This window comes from Drosophila biarmipes, chromosome X, assembly GCF_025231255.1.
Source record: "Drosophila biarmipes strain raj3 chromosome X, RU_DBia_V1.1, whole genome shotgun sequence".
In the NCBI taxonomy this organism is placed as follows: Eukaryota; Metazoa; Arthropoda; class Insecta; order Diptera; family Drosophilidae; genus Drosophila; species Drosophila biarmipes.
The window spans coordinates 11,928,895-11,943,195 of record NC_066611.1 but is presented as its reverse complement, the minus strand read 5'-3'; the positions used below and the strand labels follow the sequence as shown (position 1 = coordinate 11,943,195).

Sequence of the window (14,301 nt, the reverse complement as noted above, 5' to 3'; positions counted from 1 at the left end):
ACATTATTGGAATCTTTACCTCAGTCACCTACAATACCCAGTAGTTCAGTTCGGATTTCCAGTACAGAGGAGGAAGAAAGAACTACCCAGAAAAAATCTTCAGTTTCAGAATCCGTACCGCAATCAAGCCCACCTATTTTAAGGTCTCTACCTCAATTGAGTACAATATCCAGTAGTTTACTTCCAATATCAAGAACAGAGATATACGAATCAACACCAGAGCAAAAATCTACATTTTCGGAATCTCAATCGCAGTCGAGTACAGGTTATTCAAAATCTCCTCCTCATTTGAGTACAATATCCAGTAGTTCCTTTCAAATTTCGAGTACAGAAAAGTACGAAACAACTCCAGAGGAAATGTCTAAATTTTCGGAAACTCTTTCCCAGTCAATTACATTATTGGAATCTTTACCCCAGTCACCTACAATATCCAGTAGTTCAGTTCGAATTTCCAGTACACAGGAGGAAGAAATAACTAACGAGGAAAAATCTTCAGTTTCGGAATCCGTACCGCAATCAAGCCCACCTCTTTTAAGGTCTCTACCTCAATTGAGTACAATATCCAGTAGTTTACTTCCAATATCAAGAACAGAGATATACGAAACAACACCAGAGCAAAAATCTACATTTTTGGAATCTCAATCGCAGTCGAATACAGGTTATTCAAAATCTCTTCCGCCATTGGATACAATATCCAGTAGTTCCTTTCAAATTTCGAGTACAGAAAAGTACGAAACAACTCCAGAGGAAATGTCTACATTTTCGGAAACTTTTTCCCAGTCAAGTACATTATTGGAATCTTTACCTCAGCCACCTACAATACCCAGTAGTTCAATTCGAATTTCCAGTACAGAGGAGGAAGAAAGAACTACCGAGAAAAAATCTTCAGTTTCGGAATCTGTACCGCAATCAAGCCCAGCTAGTTCCAAGTCTTTACCTCAATTGAGTACAATTTCCAGTAGTTCAGTACCAATTCCGAGTACAAATAAATACGAAACCACTCCAGAGGAAAAATCTACAGTTTTTGAATCAGTACCGCAATCAAGCCCAGCTAGTTCAAAGTCTTTACCTCAATTGAGTACAATTTCCAGTAGTTCAGTTCCACTTCCGAGTACAACAAAATACGAAACTACTCCAGAGGAAAAATCTACATTTTCGGAATCTCCACCGCAATCGAGTACAAGTTATTCAAAATCTCCTCCTCATTTGAGTGCAATATCCAGTAGTTCCTTTCAAATTTTGAGTACAGAAAAGTACGAAACGACTTCTGAGGAAAGGTCTACATTTTCGGAAACTTTCTCCCAGTCAAGTACACTATTGGAATCCTTACCTCAGTCACCTACAAAACCCAGTAGTTCAGTTCAAGTTTCCAGTACACAGGAGGAAGAAATAACTACCGAGAAAAAATCTACAGTTTCGGAATCCGTACCGCAATCAAGCCCAGCTAGTTCCAAGTCTTTACTTCAATTGAGTACAATTTCCAGTAGTTCAGTTCCACTTCCGAGTACAACAAAATACGAAACTACTCCAGAGGAAAAATCTACATTTTCTCAACCGCAATCGAGTACAAGCTATTCAAAATTTACTCCTCAGTTGAGTACAATATCCAGTAGTTCCTTTCAAATTTCGAGTACAGAAAAGTACGAAACAACTCCTGAGGAAAGGTCTACATTTTCGGAAACTTTTTCCCAGTCAAGTACATTATTGGAATCTTTACCTCAGTCACCTACAATACCCAGTAGTTCAGTTCAAGTTTCCAGTACACAGGAGGAAGAAATAACTACCGGGGAAAAATCTTCAGTTTCGGAATCCGTACCGCAATCAAGCCCAGCTAGTTCAAAGTATTTACCTCAGTTGAGTAAAATATCCAGTAGATCATTTGCAACTCCGAGTACAAAAAAATACGAAACCACTCCAGAGGAAAGGTCCACATTTGCGGAAACTCTTTCCCAGTCAAGTACATTATTGGAATCTTTACCTCAGTCACCTACAATATCCAGTAGTTCAGTTCGAATTTCCAGTACACAGGAGGAAGAAAGAACTACGGAGGAAAAATCTACAGTTTCGGAATCTGTACCGCAATCAAGCCCAGCTAGTTCCAAGTCTTTACCTCAATTGAGTACAATTTCCAGTAGTTCAGTACCAATTCCGAGTACAAAGAAATACGAAACCACTCCAGAGGAAAAATCTACAGTTTTTGAATCAGTACCGCAATCAAGCCCAGCTAGTTCAAAGTCTTTACCTCAATTGAGTACAATTTCCAGTAGTTCAGTTCCACTTCCGAGTACAACAAAATACGAAACTACTCCAGAGGAAAAATCTACATTTTCGGAATCTCCACCGCAATCGAGTACAAGTTATTCAAAATCTCCTCCTCATTTGAGTGCAATATCCAGTAGTTCCTTTCAAATTTTGAGTACAGAAAAGTACGAAACGACTTCTGAGGAAAGGTCTACATTTTCGGAAACTTTCTCCCAGTCAAGTACACTATTGGAATCCTTACCTCAGTCACCTACAATACCCAGTAGTTCAGTTCAAGTTTCCAGTACACAGGAGGAAGAAATAACTACCGAGAAAAAATCTACAGTTTCGGAATCCGTACCGCAATCAAGCCCAGCTAGTTCCAAGTCTTTACTTCAATTGAGTACAATTTCCAGTAGTTCAGTTCCACTTCCGAGTACAACAAAATACGAAACTACTCCAGAGGAAAAATCTACATTTTCTCAACCGCAATCGAGTACAAGCTATTCAAAATCTACTCCTCAGTTGAGTACAATATCCAGTAGTTCCTTTCAAATTTCGAGTACAGAAAAGTACGAAACAACTCCTGAGGAAAGGTCTACATTTTCGGAAACTTTTTCCCAGTCAAGTACATTATTGGAATCTTTACCTCAGTCACCTACAATACCCAGTAGTTCAGTTCAAGTTTCCAGTACACAGGAGGAAGAAATAACTACCGGGGAAAAATCTTCAGTTTCGGAATCCGAACCGCAATCAAGCCCAGCTAGTTCAAAGTATTTACCTCAGTTGAGTAAAATATCCAGTAGTTCATTTGCAACTCCGAGTACAAAAAAATACGAAACCACTCCAGAGGAAAGGTCCACATTTGCGGAAACTCTTTCCCAGTCAAGTACATTATTGGAATCTTTACCTCAGTCACCTACAATATCCAGTAGTTCAGTTCGAATTTCCAGTACACAGGAGGAAGAAAGAACTACGGAGGAAAAATCTACAGTTTCGGAATCTGTACCGCAATCAAGCCCAGCTAGTTCCAAGTCTTTACCTCAATTGAGTACAATTTCCAGTAGTTCAGTACCAATTCCGAGTACAAAAAAATACGAAACCACTCCAGAGGAAAAATCTACAGTTTTTGAATCAGTACCGCAATCAAGCCCAGCTAGTTTAAAGTCTTTACCTCAATTGAGTACAATTTCCAGTAGTTCAGTTCCACTTCCGAGTACAACAAAATACGAAACTACTCCAGAGGAAAAATCTACATTTTCCCAACCGCAATTGAGTACAAGTTATTCAAAAGCTACTCCTCAGTTGAGTAAAATATCCAGTAGTTCCTTTCAAATTTCGAGTACAGAAAAGTACGAAACAATTCCTGAGGAAAGGTCTACATTTTCGGAAACTTTTTCCCAGTCAAGTACACTATTGGAATCTTTACCTCAGTCACCTACAATACCCAGTAGTTCAGTTCAAGTTTCCAGTACACAGGAGGAAGAAATAACTACCGAGGAAAAATCTACAGTTTCGGAATCTGTACCGCAATCAAGCCCAGCTAGTTCCAAGTCTTTACCTCAATTGAGTACAATTTCCAGTAGTTCAGTACCAATTCCGAGTACAAAAAAATACGAAACCACTCCAGAGGAAAAATCTACAGTTTTTGAATCAGTACCGCAATCAAGCCCACCTATTTTAAGGTCTCTACCTCATTTGAGTACAATATCCAGTAGTTTACTTCCAATATCAAGAACAGAGATATACGAATCAACACCAGAGCAAAAATCTACATTTTCGGAATCTAAACCGCAGTCTAGTACAGGTTATTCAAAATCTCCTCCACATTTGAGTACAATATCCAGTAGTTCCTTTCAAATTTCGAGTACAGAAAAGTACGAAACAACTTCTGAGGAAAGGTCTACATTTTCGGAAACTTTTTCCCAGTCAAGTACACTATTGGAATCTTTACCTCAGTCACCTACAATACCCAGTAGTTCAGTTCAAGTTTCCAATACACAGGAGGAAGAAATAACTACCGAGGAAAAATCTTCAGTTTCGGAATCCGTACCGCAATCAAGCCCACCTATTTTAAGGTCTCTACCTCAATTGAGTACAATATCCAGTAGTTTACTTCCAATATCAAGAACAGAGATATACGAATCAACACCAGAGCAAAAATCTACATTTTCGGAATCTAAACCGCAGTCTAGTACAGGTTATTCAAAATCTCCTCCACATTTGAGTACAATATCCAGTAGTTCCTTTCAAATTTCGAGTACAGAAAAGTACGAAACAACTTCTGAGGAAAGGTCTACATTTTCGGAAACTTTTTTCCAGTCAAGTAGACTATTGGAATCTTTACCTCAGTCACCTACAATATCCAGTAGTTCAGTTCAAGTTTCCAGTACAGAGGAGGAAGAAAGAACTACGAAGGAAAAATCTACAGGTTCGGAATCCATACCACAATCAAGCCCACCTATTTTAAGGTCTCTACCTCAATTGAGTACAATATCCAGTAGTTTACTTCCAATGTCAAGAACAGAGATATACGAAACAACGTCAGAGCAAAAAACTACATTTTTGGAATCTCAATCGCAGTCGAGTACAGGTTATTCAAAATCTCCTCCTCATTTGAGTACAATATCCAGTAGTTCCTTTCAAATTTCGAGTACAGAAAAGTACGAAACAACTCCAGAGGAAATGTCTACATTTTCGGAAACTCTTTCCCAGTCAATTACATTATTGGAATCTTTACCCCAGTCACCTACAATATCCAGTAGTTCAGTTCGAATTTCCAGTACACAGGAGGAAGAAATAACTACCGAGGAAAAATCTTCAGTTTCTTCAGCTAGTTCAAAGTCTTTACCTCAATTGAGTACAATTTCCAGTAGTTCAGTCCCAATTCCGAGTACAAAAAAATACGAAACTACTTCAGAGGAAAAATCTACAGTTTTTGAATCAGTACCGCAATCAAGCCCAGCTAGTTCAAAGTCTTTACCTCAATTGAGTACAATTTCCAGTAGTTCAGTTCCACTTCCGAGTACAACAAAATACGAAACTACTTCAGAGGAAAAATCTACATTTCCTCAATCGCAATCGAGTACAAGTTATTCAAAATCTCCTCCACATTTGAGTACAATATCCAGTAGTTCCTTTCAAATTTCGAGTATAGAAAAGTACGAAACAACTCCAGAGGAAAGGTCTACATTTTCGGAAACTCTTTCCCAGTCAAGTACACTATTGGAATCTTTACCTCAGTCACCTACAATACCCAGTAGTTCAGTTCAAGTTTCCAGTACACAGGAGGAAGAAATAACTACCAAGGAAAAATCTTCAGTTTCGGAATCCGTACCGCAATCAAGCCCGCCTATTTTAAGGTCTCTACCTCAATTGAGTACAATATCCAGTAGTTTACTTCCAATATCAAGAACAGAGATATACGAATCAACACCAGAGCAAAAATCTACATTTTCGGAATCTCAATCGCAGTCGAGTACAGGTTATTCAAAATCTCCTCCACATTTGAGTACAATATCCAGTAGTTCCTTTCAAATTTCGAGTACAGAAAAGTACGAAACAACTCCAGAGGAAATGTCTACATTTTCGGAAACTTTTTCCCAGTCAAGTACATTATTGGAATCTTTACCTCAGTCACCTACAATATCCAGTATTTCAGTTCGAATTTCCAGTACACAGGAGGAAGAAATACCTACCGAGGAAAAATCTTCAGTTTCGGAATCCGTACCGCAATCAAACCCACCTATTTTAAGGTCTCTACCTCAATTGAGTACAATATCCAGTAGTTTACTTCCAATATCAAGAACAGAGATATACGAATCAACACCAGAGCAAAAATCTTCATTTTCGGAATCTAAACCGCAATCAAGTACAAGTTATTCAAAATCTTCCCCTCAGTTGAGTAAAATATCCAGTAGTTCCTTTCAAATTTCGAGTACAGAAAAGTACGAAACAACTCCAGAGGAAATGTCTACATTTTCGGAAACTTTTTCCCAGTCAAGTCCACTATTGGAATCTTTACCTCAGTCACCTACAATACCCAGTAGTTCAGTTCAAGTTTCCAATACACAGGAGGAAGAAATAACTACCGAGGAAAAATCTTCAGTTTCGGAATCCGTACCGCAATCAAGCCCACCTATTTTAAGGTCTCTACCTCAATTGAGTACAATATCCAGTAGTTTACTTCCAATATCAAGAACAGAGATATACGAATCAACACCAGAGCAAAAATCTACATTTTCGGAATCTAAACCGCAGTCTAGTACAGGTTATTCAAAATCTCCTCCACATTTGAGTACAATATCCAGTAGTTCCTTTCAAATTTCGAGTACAGAAAAGTACGAAACAACTCCAGAGGAAATGTCTAAATTTTCGGAAACTCTTTCCCAGTCAATTACATTATTGGAATCTTTACCCCAGTCACCTACAATATCCAGTAGTTCAGTTCGAATTTCCAGTACACAGGAGGAAGAAATAACTACCGAGGAAAAATCTTCAGTTTCTTCAGCTAGTTCAAAGTCTTTACCTCAATTGAGTACAATTTCCAGTAGTTCAGTTCCAATTCCGAGTACAAAAAAATACGAAACTACTTCAGAGGAAAAATCTACAGTTTTTGAATCAGTACCGCAATCAAGCCCAGCTAGTTCAAAGTCTTTACCTCAATTGAGTACAATTTCCAGTAGTTCAGTTCCACTTCCGAGTACAACAAAATACGAAACTACTTCAGAGGAAAAATCTACATTTTCTCAACCGCAATCGAGTACAAGTTATTCAAAATCTCCTCCACATTTGAGTACAATATCCAGTAGTTCCTTTCAAATTTCGAGTACAGAAAAGTACGAAACAACTCCAGAGGAAAGGTCTACATTTTCGGAAACTCTTTCCCAGTCAAGTACACTATTGGAATCTTTACCTCAGTCACCTACAATACCCAGTAGTTCAGTTCAAGTTTCCAGTACACAGGAGGAAGAAATAACTACCAAGGAAAAATCTTCAGTTTCGGAATCCGTACCGCAATCAAGCCCGCCTATTTTAAGGTCTCTACCTCAATTGAGTACAATATCCAGTAGTTTACTTCCAATATCAAGAACAGAGATATACGAAACAACACCAGAGCAAAAATATACATTTTTGGAATCTCAATCGCAGTCGAGTACAGGTTATTCAAAATCTCCTCCTCATTTGAGTACAATATCCAGTAGTTCCTTTCAAATTTCGAGTACAGAAAAGTACGAAACAACTCCAGAGGAAATGTCTACATTTTCGGAAACTTTTTCCCAGTCAAGTACATTATTGGAATCTTTACCTCAGCCACCTACAATATCCAGTAGTTCAGTTCAAGTTTCCAGTACAGAGGAGGAAGAAAGAGCTACGGAGGAAAAATCTACAGTTTCGGAATCCGTACCGCAATCAAGCCCGCCTATTTCAAGGTCTCTACCTCAATCGAGTACAATATCCAGTAGTTTACTTCCAATATCAAGAACAGAGATATACGAAACAACGCAAGAACAAAAAACTACATTTTTGGAATCTCAATCGCAGTCGAGTACAGGTTATTCAAAATCTCCTCCTCATTTGAGTACAATATCTAGTAAATCCTTTCAAATTTCGAGTACAGAAAAGTACGAAACGACTTCTGAGGAAAGGTCTACATTTTCGGAAACTTTCTCCCAGTCAAGTACACTATTGGAATCCTTACCTCAGTCACCTACAATACCCAGTAGTTCAGTTCAAGTTTCCAGTACACAGGAGGAAGAAATAACTACCGAGAAAAAATCTACAGTTTCGGAATCCGTACCGCAATCAAGCCCAGCTAGTTCCAAGTCTTTACTTCAATTGAGTACAATTTCCAGTAGTTCAGTTCCACTTCCGAGTACAACAAAATACGAAACTACTCCAGAGGAAAAATCTACATTTTCTCAACCGCAATCGAGTACAAGCTATTCAAAATCTACTCCTCATTTGAGTACAATATCCAGTAGTTCCTTTCAAATTTCGAGTACAGAAAAGTACGAAACAACTCCTGAGGAAAGGTCGACATTTTCGGAAACTTTTTCCCAGGCAAGTACATTATTGGAATCTTTACCTCAGCCACCTACAATATCCAGTAGTTCAGTTCAAGTTTCCAGTACAGAGGAGGAAGAAAGAACTACGGAGGAAAAATCTACAGTTTCGGAATCCGTACCGCAATCAAGACCGCCTATTTTAAGGTCTCTACCTCAATTGAGTACAATATCCAGTAGTTTACTTCCAATATCAAGAACAGAGATATACGAAACAACGCCAGAGCAAAAAACTACATTTTTGGAATATCAATCGCAGTCGAGTACAGGTTATTCAAAATCTCCTCCTCATTTGAGTACAATATCCAGTAGTTCCTTTCAAATTTCGAGTACAGAAAAGTACGAAACAACTTCTGAGGAAAGATCTACATTTTCGGAAACTTTTTCCCAGTCAAGTACATTATTGGAATCTTTACCTAAGTCACCTACAATAGCTAGTAGTTCAGTTCAAGTTTCTATTACACAGGAGGAAGAAATAACTACCGAGGAAAAATCTTCAGTTTCGGAATCCGTACCGCAATCAAGCCCGCCTATTTTAAAGTCTCTACCTCAATTGAGTACAATATCCAGTAGTTTACTTCCAATATCAAGAACAGAGATATACGAATCAACGCCAGAGCAAAAAACTACATTTTTGGAATCTCAACCGCAGTCGAGTACAGGTTATTCAAAATCTCCTCCTCTTTTGAGTACAATATCCAGTAGTTCCTTTCAAATTTCGAGTACAGAAAAGTACGAAACAACTCCAGAGGAAATGTCTAAATTTTCGGAAACTCTTTCCCAGTCAATTACATTATTGGAATCTTTACCCCAGTCACCTACAATATCCAGTAGTTCAGTTCGAATTTCCAGTACACAGGAGGAAGAAATAACTAACGAGGAAAAATCTTCAGTTTCAAAATCCGTACCGCAATCAAGACCGCCTATTTTAAGGTCTCTACCTCATTTGAGTACAATATCCAGTAGTTTACTTCCAATATCAAGAACAGAGATATACGAAACAACGCCAGAGCAAAAAACTACATTTTTGGAATCTCAATCGCAGTCGAGTACAGGTTATTCAAAATCTACTCCTCAGTCGAGTAAAATATCCAGTAGTTCCTTTCAAATTTCGAGTACAGAAAAGTACGAAACAACTCCTGAGGAAAGGTCTACATTTTCGGAAACTTTTTCCCAGTCAAGTACACTATTGGAATCTTTACCTCAGCCACCTACAATATCCAGTAGTTCAGTTCAAGTTTCTATTACACAGGAGGAAGAAATAACTACCGAGGAAAAATCTTCAGTTTCGGAATCCGTACTGCAATCAAGCCCACCTATTTTAAGGTCTCTACCTCAATTGAGTACAATATCCAGTAGTTTACTTCCAATATCAAGAACAGAGATATACGAATCAACACCAGAGCAAAAATCTACATTTTCGGAATCTCAATCGCAGTCGAGTACAGGTTATTCAAAATCTCCTCCTTATTTGAGTACAATATCCAGTAGTTCCTTTCAAATTTCGAGTACAGAAAAGTACGAAACAACTCCTGAGGAAAGGTCTACATTTTCGGAAACTTTTTCCCAGTCAAGTACATTATTGGAATCTTTACCTCAGTCACCTACAATAGCTAGTAGTTCAGTTCAAGTTTCCAGTACACAGGAGGAAGAAATAACTACCGAGGAAAAATCTTCAGTTTCGGAATCCGTACCGCAATCAAGCCCACCTATTTTAAGGTCTCTACCTCAATTGAGTACAATATCCAGTAGTTTACTTCCAATATCAAGAACAGAGATATACGAATCAACACCAGAGCAAAAATCTACATTTTCGGAATCTCAATCGCAGTCGAGTACAGGTTATTCAAAATCTCCTCCTCATTTGAGTACAATATCCAGTAGTTCCTTTCAAATTTCGAGTACAGAAAAGTACGAAACAACTCCAGAGGAAATGTCTACATTTTCGGAAACTTTTTCCCAGTCAAGTACACTATTGGAATCTTTACCTCAGTCACCTACAATACCCAGTAGTTCAGTTCAAGTTTCCAGTACACAGGAGGAAGAAATAACTACCGAGGAAAAATCTTCAGTTTCGGAATCCGTACCGCAATCAAGCCCACCTATTTTAAGGTCTCTACCTCAATTGAGTACAATATCCAGTAGTTTACTTCCAATATCAAGAACAGAGATATACGAATCAACACCAGAGCAAAAATCTACATTTTCGGAATCTCAATCGCAGTCGAGTACAGGTTATTCAAAATCTCCTCCTCATTTGAGTACAATATCCAGTAGTTCCTTTCAAATTTCGAGTACAGAAAAGTACGAAACAACTCCAGAGGAAATGTCTAAATTTTCGGAAACTCTTTCCCAGTCAATTACATTATTGGAATCTTTACCCCAGTCACCTACAATATCCAGTAGTTCAGTTCGAATTTCCAGTACACAGGAGGAAGAAATAACTAACGAGGAAAAATCTTCAGTTTCGGAATCCGTACCGCAATCAAGCCCACCTCTTTTAAGGTCTCTACCTCAATTGAGTACAATATCCAGTAGTTTACTTCCAATATCTAGAACAGAGATATACGAAACAACACCAGAGCAAAAATCTACATTTTTGGAATCTCAATCGCAGTCGAATACAGGTTATTCAAAATCTCTTCCGCCATTGGATACAATATCCAGTAGTTCCTTTCAAATTTCGAGTACAGAAAAGTACGAAACAACTCCAGAGGAAATGTCTACATTTTCGGAAACTTTTTCCCAGTCAAGTACACTATTGGAATCTTTACCTCAGTCACCTACAATACCCAGTAGTTCAGTTCAAGTTTCCAGTACACAGGAGGAAGAAATAACTACCGAGGAAAAATCTTCAGTTTCGGAATCCGTACCGCAATCAAGCCCACCTATTTTAAGGTCTCTACCTCAATTGAGTACAATATCCAGTAGTTTACTTCCAATATCAAAAACAGAGATATACGAATCAACACCAGAGCAAAAATCTACATTTTCGGAATCTCAATCGCAGTCGAGTACAGGTTATTCAAAATCTCCTCCTCATTTGAGTACAATATCCAGTAGTTCCTTTCAAATTTCGAGTACAGAAAAGTACGAAACAACTCCAGAGGAAATGTCTACATTTTCGGAAACTTTTTCCCAGTCAAGTACACTATTGGAATCTTTACCTCAGTCACCTACAATACCCAGTAGTTCAGTTCAAGTTTCCAGTACACAGGAGGAAGAAATAACTACCGAGGAAAAATCTTCAGTTTCGGAATCCGTACCGCAATCAAGCCCACCTATTTTAAGGTCTCTACCTCAATTGAGTACAATATCCAGTAGTTTACTTCCAATATCAAGAACAGAGATATACGAATCAACACCAGAGCAAAAATCTACATTTTCGGAATCTCAATCGCAGTCGAGTACAGGTTATTCAAAATCTCCTCCTCATTTGAGTACAATATCCAGTAGTTCCTTTCAAATTTCGAGTACAGAAAAGTACGAAACAACTCCAGAGGAAATGTCTAAATTTTCGGAAACTCTTTCCCAGTCAATTACATTATTGGAATCTTTACCCCAGTCACCTACAATATCCAGTAGTTCAGTTCGAATTTCCAGTACACAGGAGGAAGAAATAACTAACGAGGAAAAATCTTCAGTTTCGGAATCCGTACCGCAATCAAGCCCACCTCTTTTAAGGTCTCTACCTCAATTGAGTACAATATCCAGTAGTTTACTTCCAATATCAAGAACAGAGATATACGAAACAACACCAGAGCAAAAATCTACATTTTTGGAATCTCAATCGCAGTCGAATACAGGTTATTCAAAATCTCTTCCGCCATTGGATACAATATCCAGTAGTTCCTTTCAAATTTCGAGTACAGAAAAGTACGAAACAACTCCAGAGGAAATGTCTACATTTTCGGAAACTTTTTCCCAGTCAAGTACATTATTGGAATCTTTACCTCAGCCACCTACAATACCCAGTAGTTCAATTCGAATTTCCAGTACAGAGGAGGAAGAAAGAACTACCGAGAAAAAATCTTCAGTTTCGGAATCTGTACCGCAATCAAGCCCAGCTAGTTCCAAGTCTTTACCTCAATTGAGTACAATTTCCAGTAGTTCAGTACCAATTCCGAGTACAAATAAATACGAAACCACTCCAGAGGAAAAATCTACAGTTTTTGAATCAGTACCGCAATCAAGCCCAGCTAGTTCAAAGTCTTTACCTCAATTGAGTACAATTTCCAGTAGTTCAGTTCCACTTCCGAGTACAACAAAATACGAAACTACTCCAGAGGAAAAATCTACATTTTCGGAATCTCCACCGCAATCGAGTACAAGTTATTCAAAATCTCCTCCTCATTTGAGTGCAATATCCAGTAGTTCCTTTCAAATTTTGAGTACAGAAAAGTACGAAACGACTTCTGAGGAAAGGTCTACATTTTCGGAAACTTTCTCCCAGTCAAGTACACTATTGGAATCCTTACCTCAGTCACCTACAATACCCAGTAGTTCAGTTCAAGTTTCCAGTACACAGGAGGAAGAAATAACTACCGAGAAAAAATCTACAGTTTCGGAATCCGTACCGCAATCAAGCCCAGCTAGTTCCAAGTCTTTACTTCAATTGAGTACAATTTCCAGTAGTTCAGTTCCACTTCCGAGTACAACAAAATACGAAACTACTCCAGAGGAAAAATCTACATTTTCTCAACCGCAATCGAGTACAAGCTATTCAAAATCTACTCCTCAGTTGAGTACAATATCCAGTAGTTCCTTTCAAATTTCGAGTACAGAAAAGTACGAAACAACTCCTGAGGAAAGGTCTACATTTTCGGAAACTTTTTCCCAGTCAAGTACATTATTGGAATCTTTACCTCAGTCACCTACAATACCCAGTAGTTCAGTTCAAGTTTCCAGTACACAGGAGGAAGAAATAACTACCGGGGAAAAATCTTCAGTTTCGGAATCCGTACCGCAATCAAGCCCGCCTATTTTAAAGTCTCTACCTCAATTGAGTACAATATCCAGTAGTTTACTTCCAATATCAAGAACAGAGATATACGAATCAACGCCAGAGCAAAAAACTACATTTTTGGAATCTCAACCGCAGTCGAGTACAGGTTATTCAAAATCTCCTCCTCATTTGAGTACAATATCCAGTAGTTCCTTTCAATTTTCGAGTACAGAAAAGTACGAAACAACTCCAGAGGAAATGTCTAAATTTTCGGAAACTCTTTCCCAGTCAATTACATTATTGGAATCTTTACCCCAGTCACCTACAATATCCAGTAGTTCAGTTCGAATTTCCAGTACACAGGAGGAAGAAATAACTAACGAGGAAAAATCTTCAGTTTCAAAATCCGTACCGCAATCAAGACCGCCTATTTTAAGGTCTCTACCTCATTTGAGTACAATATCCAGTAGTTTACTTCCAATATCAAGAACAGAGATATACGAAACAACGCCAGAGCAAAAAACTACATTTTTGGAATCTCAATCGCAGTCGAGTACAGGTTATTCAAAATCTACTCCTCAGTCGAGTAAAATATCCAGTAGTTCCTTTCAAATTTCGAGTACAGAAAAGTACGAAACAACTCCTGAGGAAAGGTCTACATTTTCGGAAACTTTTTCCCAGTCAAGTACACTATTGGAATCTTTACCTCAGCCACCTACAATATCCAGTAGTTCAGTTCAAGTTTCTATTACACAGGAGGAAGAAATAACTACCGAGGAAAAATCTTCAGTTTCGGAATCCGTACTGCAATCAAGCCCACCTATTTTAAGGTCTCTACCTCAATTGAGTACAATATCCAGTAGTTTACTTCCAATATCAAGAACAGAGATATACGAATCAATACCAGAGCAAAAATCTACATTTTCGGAATCTCAATCGCAGTCGAGTACAGGTTATTCAAAATCTCCTCCTCATTTGAGTACAATATCCAGTAGTTCCTTTCAAATTTCGAGTACAGAAAAGTACGAAACAACTCCTGAGGAAAGGTCT

At 38.3% G+C, this 14,301-nt stretch overlaps 1 protein-coding gene across 1 annotated transcript in view; it reads left to right on the top strand.

Moving 5' to 3' along the window:
* Positions 1–14,301, top strand: part of LOC108025635 (uncharacterized) — a 93,675-nt gene that overhangs the window by 52,495 nt on the left and 26,879 nt on the right. The window contains exons 77-83 of the mRNA XM_050888382.1: positions 1,975–2,106; positions 2,707–2,808; positions 3,028–3,279; positions 3,355–3,588; positions 4,234–4,284; positions 6,694–6,741; positions 7,987–8,103. Coding sequence (XP_050744339.1) covers positions 1,975–2,106; positions 2,707–2,808; positions 3,028–3,279; positions 3,355–3,588; positions 4,234–4,284; positions 6,694–6,741; positions 7,987–8,103 — 936 coding nt within the window. The remainder of the gene's footprint in view (positions 1–1,974; positions 2,107–2,706; positions 2,809–3,027; positions 3,280–3,354; positions 3,589–4,233; positions 4,285–6,693; positions 6,742–7,986; positions 8,104–14,301) is intronic.